The sequence below is a fragment of the Rhipicephalus sanguineus genome, unplaced genomic scaffold, assembly GCF_013339695.2.
Source record: "Rhipicephalus sanguineus isolate Rsan-2018 unplaced genomic scaffold, BIME_Rsan_1.4 Seq832, whole genome shotgun sequence".
NCBI lineage: Eukaryota > Metazoa > Arthropoda > Arachnida > Ixodida > Ixodidae > Rhipicephalus > Rhipicephalus sanguineus.
In genome coordinates, this window is record NW_023616092.1 from 96458 (window position 1) to 111691 (window position 15234).

General features: G+C 49.4%; 1 protein-coding gene across 1 annotated transcript in view; it reads right to left on the reverse strand.

The window, feature by feature from the left end:
* The window catches only part of LOC119378421 (testis-specific serine/threonine-protein kinase 4-like), a 125979-nt gene that overhangs the window by 85432 nt on the left and 25313 nt on the right, over positions 1–15234 (reverse strand). Inside the window, 1 exon segment of the mRNA XM_049411761.1 lies at positions 814–973. Within this exon segment, the coding sequence (XP_049267718.1) occupies positions 814–973 (160 nt within the window).

Sequence of the window (15234 nt, forward strand, 5' to 3'; positions counted from 1 at the left end):
TTCACTGTCCCGGGTTTCGCGCTTTTCTCGTATCGTTGGAGGTTCCTAGCTTGAGCCGTTCACGCGCGAAGGCATTCAGCTGCCCGCTGGCGTCTATTTCCACCATCAAGCCACGCCATCCGCACGAGGGCACTGATGATGACCACAGCGTCGTTGAACATCGTGTGGAGAGCGCTGGTGGGTATCGAGTTCCTGGGCGCTGTTTCCCAGAGGTGTTCGGTAGCAAGTCCTGATTCAGGGGGGGCTCGGGCTGTGCAAAGTCATGGGACAGCGCGTATGTGGACACGGAATCGTCTTTGGCAGCCGGCACAAACGACCTTGCCTACAGGGCGCATACTGACCGTCTGCATGCGTGGTCGGCGTGTGAGGAGGGAGAGGTTCCACCCCCGCAAGAGCTGATGCGTTGCCGCTGTCGTAATATTGGTAGCAGTCTCGCCGCCTTCATGTAATGTCATTTTGGCACGCTTCGGCTGTAGGTCACCGCGGGGGCAACGCGGCAGTTTTCAATCATTTATGCATAAAAGAGGACGCGTTCCACCGCCGGCGGAACGCGCTATCATTTGAACGTCTTCAACATGAGTCCATGATAGATATTGTCACGTCGACCACATCACAATTTGTGACTTGAGTTGCATTGGTACAGACTACAAGTTCAGACATTGATGATCACGAGTACGTTTCGGTGTCGAGATAATCATTTAAAAAACGCGAAGTCTCGAAGAAACTCAGGCTTCGTTTTGATGAAAAAAAATATCGCAGTAAAATCACGACGACAGCAGCATAACACTTCGCGAGCGGTGCAGAACTATTTACCCGCTGGGCGTGAGCAGATTTTTCTGCGCTCTTTCGTTCGGAATGTTCCGTGAGCTCCTCGTCAGCATTCTGCTGGCTGCTTGTGCTGTCGCATGACAGCTTCTTGGGAGCCTCCGTCCGCTTACACGATGTTGCGGTGCGCTTGGCACATGCCTCAGCCCTGCGCACCAGAGAGAGATGCTTGTAGAGGTAAGGTGCTCAGTGAGGAGGAAACTAACGTATTCAAGCAGCTGCTTCTGCGCAGACACTCTTACTACTCACACCAGTAATTACAACTTGCGCTCAAAGATAAGATCATTCTTGAAAGTTTAATAAATTACAGCACTAATTACGCTTTGGAATAATGAATAGTAATTATTTACATTACAAATTAGAACTGGCAGAAAGTACGATATTACATCAGAATTGCTATTCCTTTTGAAGTGAAAAAATTACATCCAAGTTTCTTTCACAAAAGTTATTCAAACAACGTCATTTAAGGCTTCGGTTCCGGATGGTATACGCGGCTCCTGCGCGGCTTTGCCTCGATCGAGCGCTTAAGTTTGGCATCGAGAATAACGTATCCTTGCTATTTCTCTTTCCTATTTTGTTTCATTATGGGAAGCGGACATGTTATATTTTAGTCAGAAGTAGCGAGTAATTTTCTTGATATTACTCGCTTAAACTAATTCGTTACATTACTAAATCACGAGGCCACGGAAAATGAGGGAGGGAATTTTGAGGGATCGTTTCCTTGTTTGATGCAACCTGAAACCTTCGGATTACGCGCCCGAGCATCGGGCACATAATCCGATGGTTGCAGGTTGTGTTAAACAAAGAAACGAGCCCTAAACATTCTTTTCCTTGGTTTTTATCATGGGCTCGTAATTTAGTAATGTAATGAAATAATTTAAGCGAGTAATATCAAGACAATTACTGTGCGTAACCCGAAGGTTGTGATACGGTCTTCCGGCGGCTAGCTGTTTTTCGTCGACATTATTTCTTCACATCTATATAACACTGTACATAAAAACAGTACAATTAACGTCCCTTATATTGTTAAGGGGTCGTGACCTCGACGAGGCAGAAATCGGCGTGTCCAAGATGAAACTATTTATGTGGCCGAACTTGTGGCCGGAAAGGAAATTCAAGCTACAGCAATACACACTGTACAGATATAGCGCCGAACAGAGCGTCGGCCGTCGATAAAACTGAACCGCGGCAAGGCGTGTCGGCATTTACACACGCGGCATCAAACATTCGAGCCTTATCGCTGGTGCCGCATTAGTTCGAGAATGATCTCATCTGTTCGCGTTTGCGCGCTCAAGCATAACACATGATTCTAAAATAATCTCGAATGTTCTGAGACATTCTGGTACGGTTTGCACAAGTCAGCAGCTACACGTGCAATGCGCCGGTAACATAAAATATACAAAGAAAGGAGTCTGTGTGATATTGCTCTCCTCTGAAAAGGCATCATCCCGATGCTTGTAACAGAAAATGGAAGGGGGAACAAAGTGCATACACAAAGGAAGTACAATAAAGCAAGAAATTACAATAAGCAATAAGTACAAGCAAAAAAGTACAATATTAAAACAAAAGGTACAGTCCTCAGGTTCGCTAACGCACATAAAACGGCTTAAGGCGCACGACATGAATGACTTCAGGTCGTGCACGGCGCCGTTGAGAGTTCGTAATGCCGTCCGGGATAACCTCGTATTCTAGAGTGCCGAGACATCGAAGCACCTTGTATGGCCCGAAGTATCGCCGAAGAAGGTTCTCGCTAACTCCCCGTCGGCGTAACCGCGTGCAGACCCACGCGCGGTCACCGGGTTGGTATTCGCAATGCCCACGAACTATAGGTGGGGCGCCGTGCTTTTCAATATGGCGCCAGGAAGAGGGTCAACCTGTTTGTTAGCATAGGAACAGATAGGACGTGCGGACGTACGGACCGTGCCACTTTTACCGGATGAAGTCATGAGCTGCGCTGAAATGGATATGAGACTAAAATGCTTTCCCAAACCATAGAAAGTGCTAAGTACTCGCCACCTAATTATTTGCTGCGAAGTGAAAGGTTATATTTCAGCTCCATTACCGTGCATAACGATGCTTTGCGAAATCCTGTGCGTGCTACATAAACCTGTATGAACTAGAATTGACGTATGAGCTGAACGGCACTCCGAGGTAGTACGTACCGAGCCTGCCTGACGGATTTGCCCCAGTAGTAGGCCGCCAGCGAATAGCGCCATCGCTGCTGCGCGTGATGATGGCTTGCAAACATAAAAGTGTTCTGTGATAATACCCGGTCGTCATTACTTGCGCAGTCGAAAACGCGGAGTTACGTCTTTAACGGAACACAAGCATTTAACTGCCATTCAGTAGCGCTTGTGTCACAGCCATGCTGAGACTCTAGCCATGTGACTGCACGTTCCATCGCTCTAACCATTTAGCTTCGTTGGTCGAGCTCGAGCGTGTTGGCGGCATGCGGCGCTCCATAATATCCACAGTAATTGTGAAACATGCAATGCACAAGAGGAACTATGCTTTTATTTTGATCTCGCTCAAGGAAAATACAATCAAGTGACTTACGAGCATGAAAGAACATTAACGCACGAGGGGACGTGAAGTGCAGCTCGCTGTTCGTGAGTTAGCAGCTGGTGGTCATCGTCGCTGTCACTCTCGGTGCTTTCACAGTCTTCTACGTCCAGTGAAAATCCTCGTCGTCAAGATGGTTTCTTTCAACATCACTGCTGAATTTCCTCCGCTGAACGACTTCGACCACTCCGCGGTCACCACGTTTACAATTAGACAGACGTCTGGGCGCGGAGAACGTTTTGCTCTCAGACCGGTCAACAAGCAAATCGCTTGCAGTGTGCTTCCACCTATCAACAAACGTACAAAAACAAGCGGCGCAGCGGTGGCTATGAAACCCAACACACTGGCGAAGGACGGCGTGGATGGAAAGCGTTCGCTCCACGAAAGGCGTCGAGCAGACGCGTCCTCGAATGATTGAAACGTCGCTCGCGCGATTCGTAACAGCGCTTTGCTGACAAAGGATAGAGGCCCTATTTTAATGCATCGCCAACTTGAGATCGCTCAGTGATACATGAGCACATCGCGAGCCCGCGCGACCTCCCTCCAGCGTACAGTGTTATGGGACTCATGCACTACAAGAAACACTGACCAATTATATATGCAAGTAAAACAGGGTGAGCTTCAACTGAATATGTCAGACGATAACATTTAACTTACCTACGTGGCTACAGAAAGCCTCGCGAAGCTGATAGTATGTGTACACTGTGGGCTAGCAATGAAAGCGCGAGTTGCCACGTATTTTCACGAAAACTTCGCGTCTCGCAAGAACGAATCAGATTTCTCGTGTCACGGAGGGCTCGGTTTGTTCACTGATGCAGGGAACATGCAAAGTCGTAGTGTTCCTTTCTTGCCAACGCGTTAACAATGAGGCTAGCACAGCCGAACAAGGGAGCGACTGCATAGTGCCGCCATTTTGTCGTCTACTAACCCTCCTCGAGAGGACGCTCCTGAATTCCGCTCGGTGGCGCGACAGTCTATGGGCATTGCGAATTGCATGTGGCGTCGTCGAATGTTATAGTGACGGCTTTCGACCCTCTGCTGGTACTTGATGCGCAGGCGGGCGAGCTGTCGTATTTCTTCGGCGCGTTGCAAATAAGCAGCGACGTCGGGATTGTCTTCGTCGTTGATATTTGGCAACATTGCGTCGAGCGTCGTAGCTGGGCTCTTTCTGTACAAACTTGCAAGGCGTAATCTGCGTCGTTTCTTTTACGGCTGTGTTGTATGTGAAAGTCACGTACGAAAGGATGCGATCCAACGTCTTGTGCTCGACGACGACGTACGTGACAAGCATGTCGGTGATGGTCTTAATTAGACACTCGGTGAGCCCACTGGTCTGTGGGTTGTAGGTGGTGGTCCGGCAGTGGCTTGTCTTTCTGTATCCCAAGATCGCCTGATTTAGGTCAGCAGTAAACGCCGTACATCTGTCGGTGATAAGGACCTCTGGGGCACCATGACGAAGGACGATGTTCTCAACGAAGAACTTGGCTACCTTGGCGGCGCTGCCTTTGGGCAGAGCCCTTGTTTCGGCGTAGCCCGTGAGGTAGTCAGTAGCTACGACGATCCATTTATTTCCGGAAGTCGACGTTTGGAACGGCCCCAGTAGGACCATTCCGATTTGCTGAAATTCTCGGCGAGGAGGTTCAAGCGGCTGAAGAAAGCCCGCTGGTCTTGTCGGCGGTGTCTTGCGTCGGTGAGTCTCGGCATGTCCTTACGTAGCGAGCGACGTCGGCGGCAAGGCGCGGCCAGTAGCACCTTTCCTCTGTGCTTGCGAGCGTGCGGGAAACACCGAGGTGTCCAGCCGGCGGTTCGTCGTGCATAGCCTGGTGGATTTCTAGTGGTAATGCTAATGGCACCACGAGAAGGTCTTGCATGGGCTCTAAGCGACGAGAAGATGTTTTCAGGAGAACGGCATTTCGCAAGAAAAACAACGTCCAGTACTCGCTTGAATACCTTCGGAACAACGGCGGTCCTGCCCTCGAGGTATTCTATGAGGCCTCTGAGTACCGGGTCGGATCGGTGTCGTTCACCGAGGTCGTCGGCGCTTATGGTTCCCGAGAAGCAGTCATCATCCTGCTCGTCCTGCGGCGGTGAGTCGACGGGGGTACAAGACAGCCGGTGAGCGTCGGACTGTTTTCTTCCGGACCTGTAAATGACGGTAATGTCGAATTCTTGAAGTCTTAGTCTCCACCGTGCGATGCAACCTGAAGGGTCCTTCAAGTTAGCTAGCCAGCACAAGGCGTGGTGGTCGCTCAGAACTTTGAAGGGCCTGCCGTAGACGTAGGGGCGAAACTTGGATGCTGTCCAGATGATGGCAAGGTACCAGGGGCGTAGCCAGAAATCTTTTTCCGGGGGGGGGGGGGTTCAACCATACTTTATGTATGTTCGTGCATGCGTTTGTATGTGCGCGTGTTATACACGCAAGCAAAACTGAAAAATTTCGGGCTCGGGAGGGGAGGGGGGTTGACACCCCCCCCCTGGCTACGCCCCTGCAATGTACTGCTCTTCAGTTGTGGAATGATTGGCTTCCGCCTTGGATAGCGACCGGCTAGTATAACTGATAACCCTTTCCAGTCCGTCAGTTCTCTGGACAACGACGGCGCCGAGCCGAGCCCCACGCTGCATACGTTGGTGTAGATTTCCGTATCAGCGCATTTGTCGAAATGCGCGAGTATCGAATGCCTCTGCAGGCGTCGTTTCGGTTCTTGAAATGCTCGACTTACGCCGTTGCCCACTTGAATTCCACACCGGCTTTGCGAGGTGAGTTAGTGGCTCGGCGATCCGTGAAAATTTCTTGACGAAGTGTCTGTAATAGGCGCACAGCCGAGAAATCGGCGTGCCGCCTTTTTGTCGGTGGGTGCGGAAGGCAGCGATGACAGCTGTTTTCCGCGGGTGGAGACGAACTCTAGACTTGCTAATGACGTGGCCCAAGAGCAAGGTCTCCTCATACGCAAAGCGGCACTTTTCTGGCTTCAGGGTGAGTCCGGAGGCCTTGATTGCTGGAAGTCCAGCTTGAAGTCGCCGGACGTGTTCGTCGAAGTCTCAGGCAACCACAACGACGTCGTCCAAGTACACGAGGCACGTCTGCCACTTCAAGCCAGCCATCAGTGTATCCATTACACGTTGGAAAGTCGCAGGTGCCGAGCAAAGGCCAAATGGCATGACCTTGAACTCGAACAGGCCGTCTCGTGTTATTAAGGCTCTCTCGGCCTCTCTGGTCGACTGCGATTTGCCAGTAGCCAGTCTTGAGGTCCATCGACGAAAAGTACCTCGCGTTGTGGAGTCGATCTATGGCGTCGCCTATCTGTGGAAGAGGGCACACGTCCTTCTGCGTAATTTTGTTCAGGCGACCATAATCGACGTAGAAACGCAGGCTTCCATCCTTCCTCCTTACTACGGAGACGCCACGGACTCTTTGACGGCTGGGTGATGTCGTCGCGTAGCACTTCGTCTACTTGTTTCTTAACGGCCTGCCGTTGTCGCGCCGAAACGCGGTGGGAACCCTGAAGGAGTGGTCGAAAATTTTCTTCTGTTATGATACGGTGCTTAGCGTTTCTCGCTTAGTGTTTGTCGGACCCGCGATGACGACGAGAAACAGTCCTTGTATTCTTTAAGAAGGCATCGGAGCTGTTGCTAACGTCGAAGGATGCGTCAGGCATAGGGGTCGTCGCTGTACCTTCGTCAGAATCTGAAAAGGCAAACGAATCGCTGACAGCCAAGATTTTTCCGATGTACGCAATCGACGTGCCCCTGCTCAGTTCTCTGTATTCTTGGCTGAAGTTAGTTAGTATCACACTTCCTTTTCCTTCATGCAGCCGAGCAGTGCCTCTTGCGACGGGAATTTCACGGTCTAGCAGCAAACGCTGGTCGTTCTCGATGACACCTTCGATGTCTTCAGCCTTTATGGTGCCGACGGGAATTATGGCGCTGGATCTAGGCGGAATGGTAACTTGATCCTCGAGCACGTTCAGGGCATGTTGACTTGGGTTCGTATCCGGCGGTGTCGCTTTGTCCGACAATAAAGTTATCGACTTGGTTCTTAGGTCGAAGACTGCGCCGTGATGGTTTAAAAGTTCGTGCCAAATATGGCATCCCTGGAGCAATGCTGCATGACTACGAAGCTCGCAGGAGTGCGATTTTGATGGTGACTCTTGCTGTGCAGACTCCAGACGCATCATGTCTCTTGGTGTTTGCACAATGTATCTTCGTGTTTGGCAGCTATAGCATTGTTTGATGTGAATGCACCCACGTTGACGCATGGTGGCACAACTCCATTCCGATGACTAACGTGCATGATCATGATTAAGCCTTTGTGGTAGCTGTAGTAGTTAACTAACACCTGAACACAACATATGGTAAATCCCGCGCAAAGGTGCCGCCAACACCCACATAATAAACACTGGTACTTGATATGTACTCTTTCGAAGTGTCGTCATTTGACGAAAGGAACAGCAAGGTGTGCGCTCTCCAGTTAATGGGTAACCTTCGCTTGTGCTCATGGATATACCACACAGGGCTTCAGGAACGCGAGCGACTGAGTTCGTAGCTTGAGCCGTGAACGCACGAAGGCGTTCCGCGTCCCACTGGCGTGTCTGTCTGCAAACCAAAGCATCCAATGGCACAATATTCACGCGTGGACGTCGTTGCCTTCCTGCGGCGCTGATTGCAGCCGAGTAGATGCCACCGCACTCGAAGCAGTACGCGGCGGAGAAACACCGTTGCTCCATTTGAAAGGTGCCCTACACTGTCGATGAGGCGTTACACGCTGACGCGAAAGGCAAATCACGTAACTGTGTCGTCACAGAATCGAATCATCGCGCACGCCGCATTTCACCGACCACAGAGCTTCCCGCAATAATAAGGGTCCTTTATATTCCAACATAATATTGACGCGTGCGCACGCTCGGCACAGCCACGCTACGCTAGCGAATGAGCAGCACTCTATTTGCCGCGAGATGTAGCTATAAGTGGCAGCACCATCGCGGAGTTAGTGTGGATAGGCGGTCGGCGGCATGTGTCCAAATGTAGTACACATCGGTGGTTCTCTGTGAGCAGCTTGAGCCAACTGGTGAACGAAGCGTGTTGACTGCATCCCAATGGTGATACGTACGCCCTCTACTGCCATACAAATGCACGAAGTTGGCCTATCGTTCCTATTATATGTGAGAGAAGCGCAGTGTCACAATTAACGGGTTGCTGGCCTTCGGCGATTGTCCTGTGTTTCGCACAGTGCTCGATCTTTTTTCTTGTTTCATTTGTACATGCCTAGCTTTTGTTCGGCCCATACTGCAATAGCAAAGGTGTTGTGCGACTGACCAAGAATATGCTTACTGTTCGGGCGGCTTCCAAAAGAGACATAGGAATTCGTCATAGGAATCGGTATAACACGAAAGTGAAACGTGTCTTCACAGAAGTAGGGCGTATTGCGCAGCGATATATGCGAGCTTGCACAACGACTATTAGTGTTAGGCAGTTATAGTACCGTTTGACGTTGACGCACCCACGCTGACGCCTAGTGGAATATCTCCATGGCGAAGACTAGCGCCCATGATCATGATTTAACCGTTGAAGATGAAGTTCTTAGCATACACCTGGACATAGCATATCGTCAATCCCGCGCAAAGATAGCAGAACAAGTACATTAAACACTGGCACTCGATATGCAATTCTTCAAAGTGTCGTCAATTAAGGAGAGAGAGGCACGATGTGCGCTCCCGAGTAATAGGGTAACCTACGCCTGTGCTCATGCATACACTGCCACACTGCGCTTCAGCAACGCGGGAGGTAGACGTTCATAGCTTGAGCCGCGAACGCGCAAGCGTTGCACGTCCCGCTGGCCTCTCTCTTGATCCCCGAAATCATGACAATTGCCGTCGACATCGTTGCCTTTATGCAGCGCTTTTTTCAGTAGCTTTATTAGTTGGTGCTATCGAACTCGAAGCAGTCGGCGGCGGAGAAACACCGTTAGTTCATGTGGAAACTGCACTACTGAGACAACGAGTCGTCCCGCTACACGGACGAAAGGCAAAGGAACGTTAACGGCATTTAGGGCGCGGCCAGTGTTTTATGTTGGTATCGAAGTGCTTTAACTATGGCATCCGAGATTGTGCGCCAGCAGGAAACATGCCGACGCGCAATCTCGGATGCTATGCTTTAACTGCGTCGTCGCCGAATCCTTCTCGATCGGCGTTATTTAATGCCACATTACTCATTTCACCGCTCACAGACGGCGGCACCGCCGCGCCCCGCCTAACCCCACCAACAGAGAAAACCGTCTGAGAGAGAATGTGTGAAAGGTATAAGGCGCGTTTGTGGAGTGTGATGCACTTGCCTCGGTAGCTTAGTCCGTAGAGCGCCGGGCGCCGATCGTCGCGGACCGGGAGGTCGTAGGTTCGACCCCCTGAGGCGGAGCTTTTAATTGCGAAGCATTTTTAGCGAACTTTAGGCAGTTTGAGCGTTTCTGTCCACGTATCTATCTATCTATATAGCCGCCTACGCCTGGGTGCTGTCGTGATCGTCTCCTTAACTTATTGTAGACCAACATTAGACGACCTGTAACATACTCGCGACTTCCTCGCTGGCAGGGGGCCCCGTAGCGCGCTAGTACGTTCCACAAGAATCTGAACAGGAGAAGACGACGACGATGCGCCTAGCGCGAGATGGCTGCGCCTGTTCCTGTTCGCGGCTGATAAAATGGCTTTTGCAATATAAAATGCGTGGACTCCCAGCATCGACGTCTGCCTGCCTGTTTCCACATCGTAAATTACTAAATATACAAAAGCGCAATAAATTTTAACCTTACATGCATGTGTAAGTAAACGTGTAATGATACCCTACACTTGATAGTATACAGAACTAAACACACACGTGCTCAACATGCAAGCGTTAGTGCTTCCTTCTCAATGCAGAATTAATAAAACCGACAGACAATTAAGCCACGAAAATCACAGAGAGCATCGGACGCGTAATTCGAAGGCTTTGGGTTCGTATCCCACCGACGGAAAAGGTGATGTTCGATACACTTTAATTCATTTAAATTTAAGCGAGAATCATTACACTACATTTAAAGAACCGCAAATGTTGTCCCCTATGCTATCCTTGGCTTAATTGTCTGTCGGTTTCATTAGTTGCGTATAATAGAGAAACGAGCGCCTCGGACAATTCCCCTCGTTTCGTACAGCTCAATGCAGCTAGTTTTCGTGCGCTCGACCTGCCGAGCTGCGGGATCATCTTCGAATCCATATTTACCATACCTTTATTTCAGATACATCTGCATTTTCAACTCCTGCCACTCTAATTCGGAAAGGACAACCAGTAACGCTTACTCGATTATATTGAACATATGGAGCCAGGGGTGTCGAAGAACCCGGGCCATCGAGTTGCGGAGTGTCGCAACGGGTTCCAGCATGCCCCTAATGAGGTTTTTCAGCTGATGACTTAGCGGCAGCACCTGCATAATACACGAGGGCAAGGAGATATTAGAGGACCCTCCGTTGTCATAACATGGCAGAAGTCAACGAACGCCCTGCAACTGCATTGCATCGTTCAAAAGAACAGTATTTCAGTTCCAGGCTAGGTTGGTAAAAACCGCCCTGACTAAATTTTGAAATTACTTAAGCGAAAAGAAGAAACCAGTATCACAGATTACTGCTAACGGCGTTATTATTAATGAACAAAGAGGCATTGCTGAACAATTGAACAAATACTTGAACAGTGTATTTTCTGCTGCAACTGATGGCAATCTCGCTGGCCCTGTGTCAGAGATAGGCGCACACTCAGATGGATCCGGCTTGTATGGAAGTATCCTGTCGATGGTGTGCGACGGGTACCTTCCGCACAATAGGAAGAAGGGTGAAAAACCAGTAGTGCTCTGAGGGGCGGTATTATAGGCGTAGGTGACGAAAGGCAGAATGGCGTCCCAATTTGTGTGATCGGCGGCGACGTACATTGAGAGCAGGTCGCCGAGCGTGCGGTTAAAGCGTTCGGTTAGGCCATTCGTCTGCGCCAGGAGACGAATGGCCAGGAGATAGAACTGGCGTGCGAGAGGTACTGGGATCGATACCCAGCACCTCCACCAATTTGTTAAGGTGTTTATTGGACGGCACTTAGGGACAATTCGCAATGGTGACAGTGAAGGCAAAAGCACGGGCTCTAAGCGCGAGCGGCGTCCTTTAGAGAAGCCAAGAGAGACCCCACTAGCTAACTCTCGCGAGTGCGCTGAGAGCACAACCCTTATCTTTCAAAGCTTCTGCTACATCGCTTATTACTACATAATTTCGACCGAAGCTCGAGTACGCCTGCATTGCATGCGACACCTACACACAATGTAACAAAAAGCTCGAGCTAAGTCAAAGACAGGCTATCCTGTTTATTATAACAAGTTTTCAACATTAGATTCACCAACCGACTATGCAGTCTAATGATATTCCGACACTTGAGTCGCGTCGAAAAAGCAAAACGGCTCGACTTTCACAGTTCTTACTACCAACACGCCTCGATCCAGTCTACCTAAGTCCCCTAATGACGACTGCCTACCCACCAACATCACCCACTGTTCTAACCCCCTATTTTGCCCGAATGAACCTATTAAAATACTTTTTTTCCGCGCACCAATAATGATTGGAACAATTTACCTCTATAAACGCTGTATTATTTTACTATTTTAATTTTCACACTGTCGTTGTTCAAAGTAGTCTCCTTAAAAGCGTATTTTCCTTTGTTGTTTTTGTTATTTTTTGTGTGTGTGTGTGCTTATAATTGTATCGTTCAACTTACAAGATGGTTTTATTTCTGCTGACCTTATGTGTTCTACCCACAGTGCATGAACGTCCTGTTCGCATTATGTATGAAAAAATAAATAAAAATGACTTCGGATCTCCAACTCTTGTCGCAGCCTGTATGGTAGCCTCTCTCATTAAACAGCTGTTTTTACAACATAGTGGCAGCGTTTGCAGGAGACATTCCGTGACAACTATTGCAGCTCTGTGGCCGCTTAACGGAAATTGACATGTTAGGTGGTGCAAGACAAGGGGAAGAATATCTCACGTTATTCCCCATACATTTATTTGTGGACATGACCAAAGTACCCATGTGTTAATGCCTCATAAGACAGACAGTATGAACCGAGCAGGCCAGCAACGTGTAATACCGAGTCACTGCCAAGAGTTGGTAAAATTTATGAAACTGAAAAATTCCGATATACTGTACAATATCTTATTCAGTACAAGTCTGATCCATGCCTTAATAAGCATTGATTGTGCTGGCTTTTAGATAGGTGCTGCCTTTTTATCTTTGCACTTTATACAAGTGAATTACACCTTCCTGTCTTGCTTGAACCGAGCTCATTTCGGCGCTTCTGTCGGAATAGTTTGCCAAGACAGTAGAACATTTGCCCCCCGTAGGCTTGAAAGCTTTACCCAAATGTCATATAAGGCTACTGTTAGAGCGTATGTGCGCATTGTAGCATTGTTGCATGTAGAACCCGGAGGCGCAGGGAGTGCTGTTTGAAGTGCAATGCACTTATAGACCTAAGGCGAACGGCGGCATGGTCACGCACTTCCAAGCGAAACAGCCGCCGAGCTTCGCCGCATGAGCCCGTGGCTACGGGCGGCCTGATGGCGTTCCTGCTGCGTGTACAACGTCGAGTGACCGAGTGTGTCCCCTATTGTCCCTGCATGAACGCGCAAACTGTGCCACGGTGTAAGAGACATTCTTTTACACCACGGGCGATAGCGTCCCTCTCCGTCGGGCAAGGTCTCCGCATTTGGTCTTTGGACGCCGCGCAGAAGGCTCGCCCAAGAACGACAGTGCCGACGAAGGGCGGATCCCGCCGTCGGGGCTCAGAGGAAAACGACTCCGGAAATTTCGGCCACCTGGGGTTATTTAACGTGCACCTAAACCTAAGTACACGGGTCTCAAACATTTTCGCCTCCATCGAAAATGCAGCCGCCGCCGCCGCCGCCGGGATCAACGCAAACATTACAGCGTGACACAACTTCGGGGCGCAATTACACGCACACCTTTAGAAATAACAAATATTTCTGCGGCCGACAGATGCCTTGGTGAGTGAGTCTTCATGCGCTATTGCGGCAGCCTCAGCGACTTCGTCAGTGCGTTGGTCTTGATATCTGCCGATGATGGTATTTTCTTCGAACAGATGGGTGCATCACAGATGCTGCTGTGATATAGCTTGGAAACCTTCTTTAGCATTGCGCACATTGTTGTCTTCACGACGACGGTCATTTAACACCTTTCCCTCTAGCCTGCATAGCAGCCTCCGCATAAAAGTGCGATTCTATACACAGCATTGCTAGTGCAATGCACGTAATGTGCACGATGCCTGACAGTCCTCTTGCATTTCTTTTTCCTAACGGGACAGGTGGCACGTGAATGATATCACAGTTTTTGTGAAGCTAAAAAAACCACCTGACCACCGGAATGTTGCCTTGTCTTCTTGGCTCGATGTGAAGTGTCATGTATGTATGAAATGACGGCAACCTTGTTTCGGTGACCAGCTTCCCTCTCCGCCTGCTCAACATTTCTCGCGCCGATTTTCTTGCTCCTGTGGATCGTTTCCATGACCGGCGTTAACAGCCTTTGCGGGTACCCTGCTGCTTGGAGTCGCCGAACCTGAGCATCAAAGCTTCGGCGACAGCATGACTGAATGATGTTTCCAATGCGTTGGACAATATGTTTTAGCAATGCTTCTACAGTACAAGCTCGTTAATGGGACCCCCGTTAATTCGGAAGGTCTGATAATGCGCACGTGTTCTCGTCTCGGCAAGCATAATGTTACGAGTATATTTACAGTATATTCACAACAGGTGCGATTGTAGCGTTGATGCGCTATGACCAGTGCAACACCATGAACTGAAGCCCGAGACACCTCAACTTCTCCGCCTAGCAGCGTCCTTTAGTCTACAGTGGCACAAACCCAATGTGAGATTAACTCCCGGTAGCAGAAGCAACGCGACGTAGCATAGGCAACGCGACGTGCCGTGGCCGCGCGAACGATGGCGTCGTGAGCATAGAACGTGGTTGAGTTTGCCTTAGAAGGAATTAGTGAGTTGAGAGGCAGGAGCGGGCCCTGGCCAAACAGTAGATGGAAGGGAAAATAGCTAGTAATATCGTGATGTGACGAAATATGGTCAGACGTCAAGAACGGCAAGATGCAGCCTCAATCTCGGTGGTCCTCAGACGCGTACATCGATAGCACGTCCGTGAGTGTACAGTTGAGGCGCTCAGTAAGTCCGTTTGTCTGAGGATGGTAAGCCGTGCTGAACTTGTGGGACGTTGCACAACAGCGGAGAAGGTCGTCGACAACATTTAAATGGAAACAGCGACCTCTATCAGTGAGCACTGATTTTTGGGCTAGTTGGTTTTTCAGGACCGATCACTTAAGCGCGCGCAAACAAGGACAAAGGGAGGTGACGACAACACAAGCGCTTACTTCCAACTGATCATTTATTTACAAAAATGCCTAATATATGAACTATTTTTTTCATGACGTCACAAAATCGTAATGCTGATATTACGTGAACGTGCTGAGAAACTGTGTTTCTTTAGAACTTGTTTTTTGGGCAAGATGCTTAGTTTGCTGACATATCGCAACTGGCTGAGACGAGATAATGAAAGCTGTGCTTACGCATGAGTGACCCGCCTTTGCAATCAAATCCGCCTCCATTATCTCCCTCACTCTTATCATCAGTGAGAAGCTGACGAGGAGCAGCATGGTGTACGATGACTTGATGAAGGAGAAAGTAGCGACATCATTACTGAATACTTATTGAAATACAAGAAGACGCGTACCTCGAAGAAGAATTTAAGCATGTACCAACCAGCCCAAACACA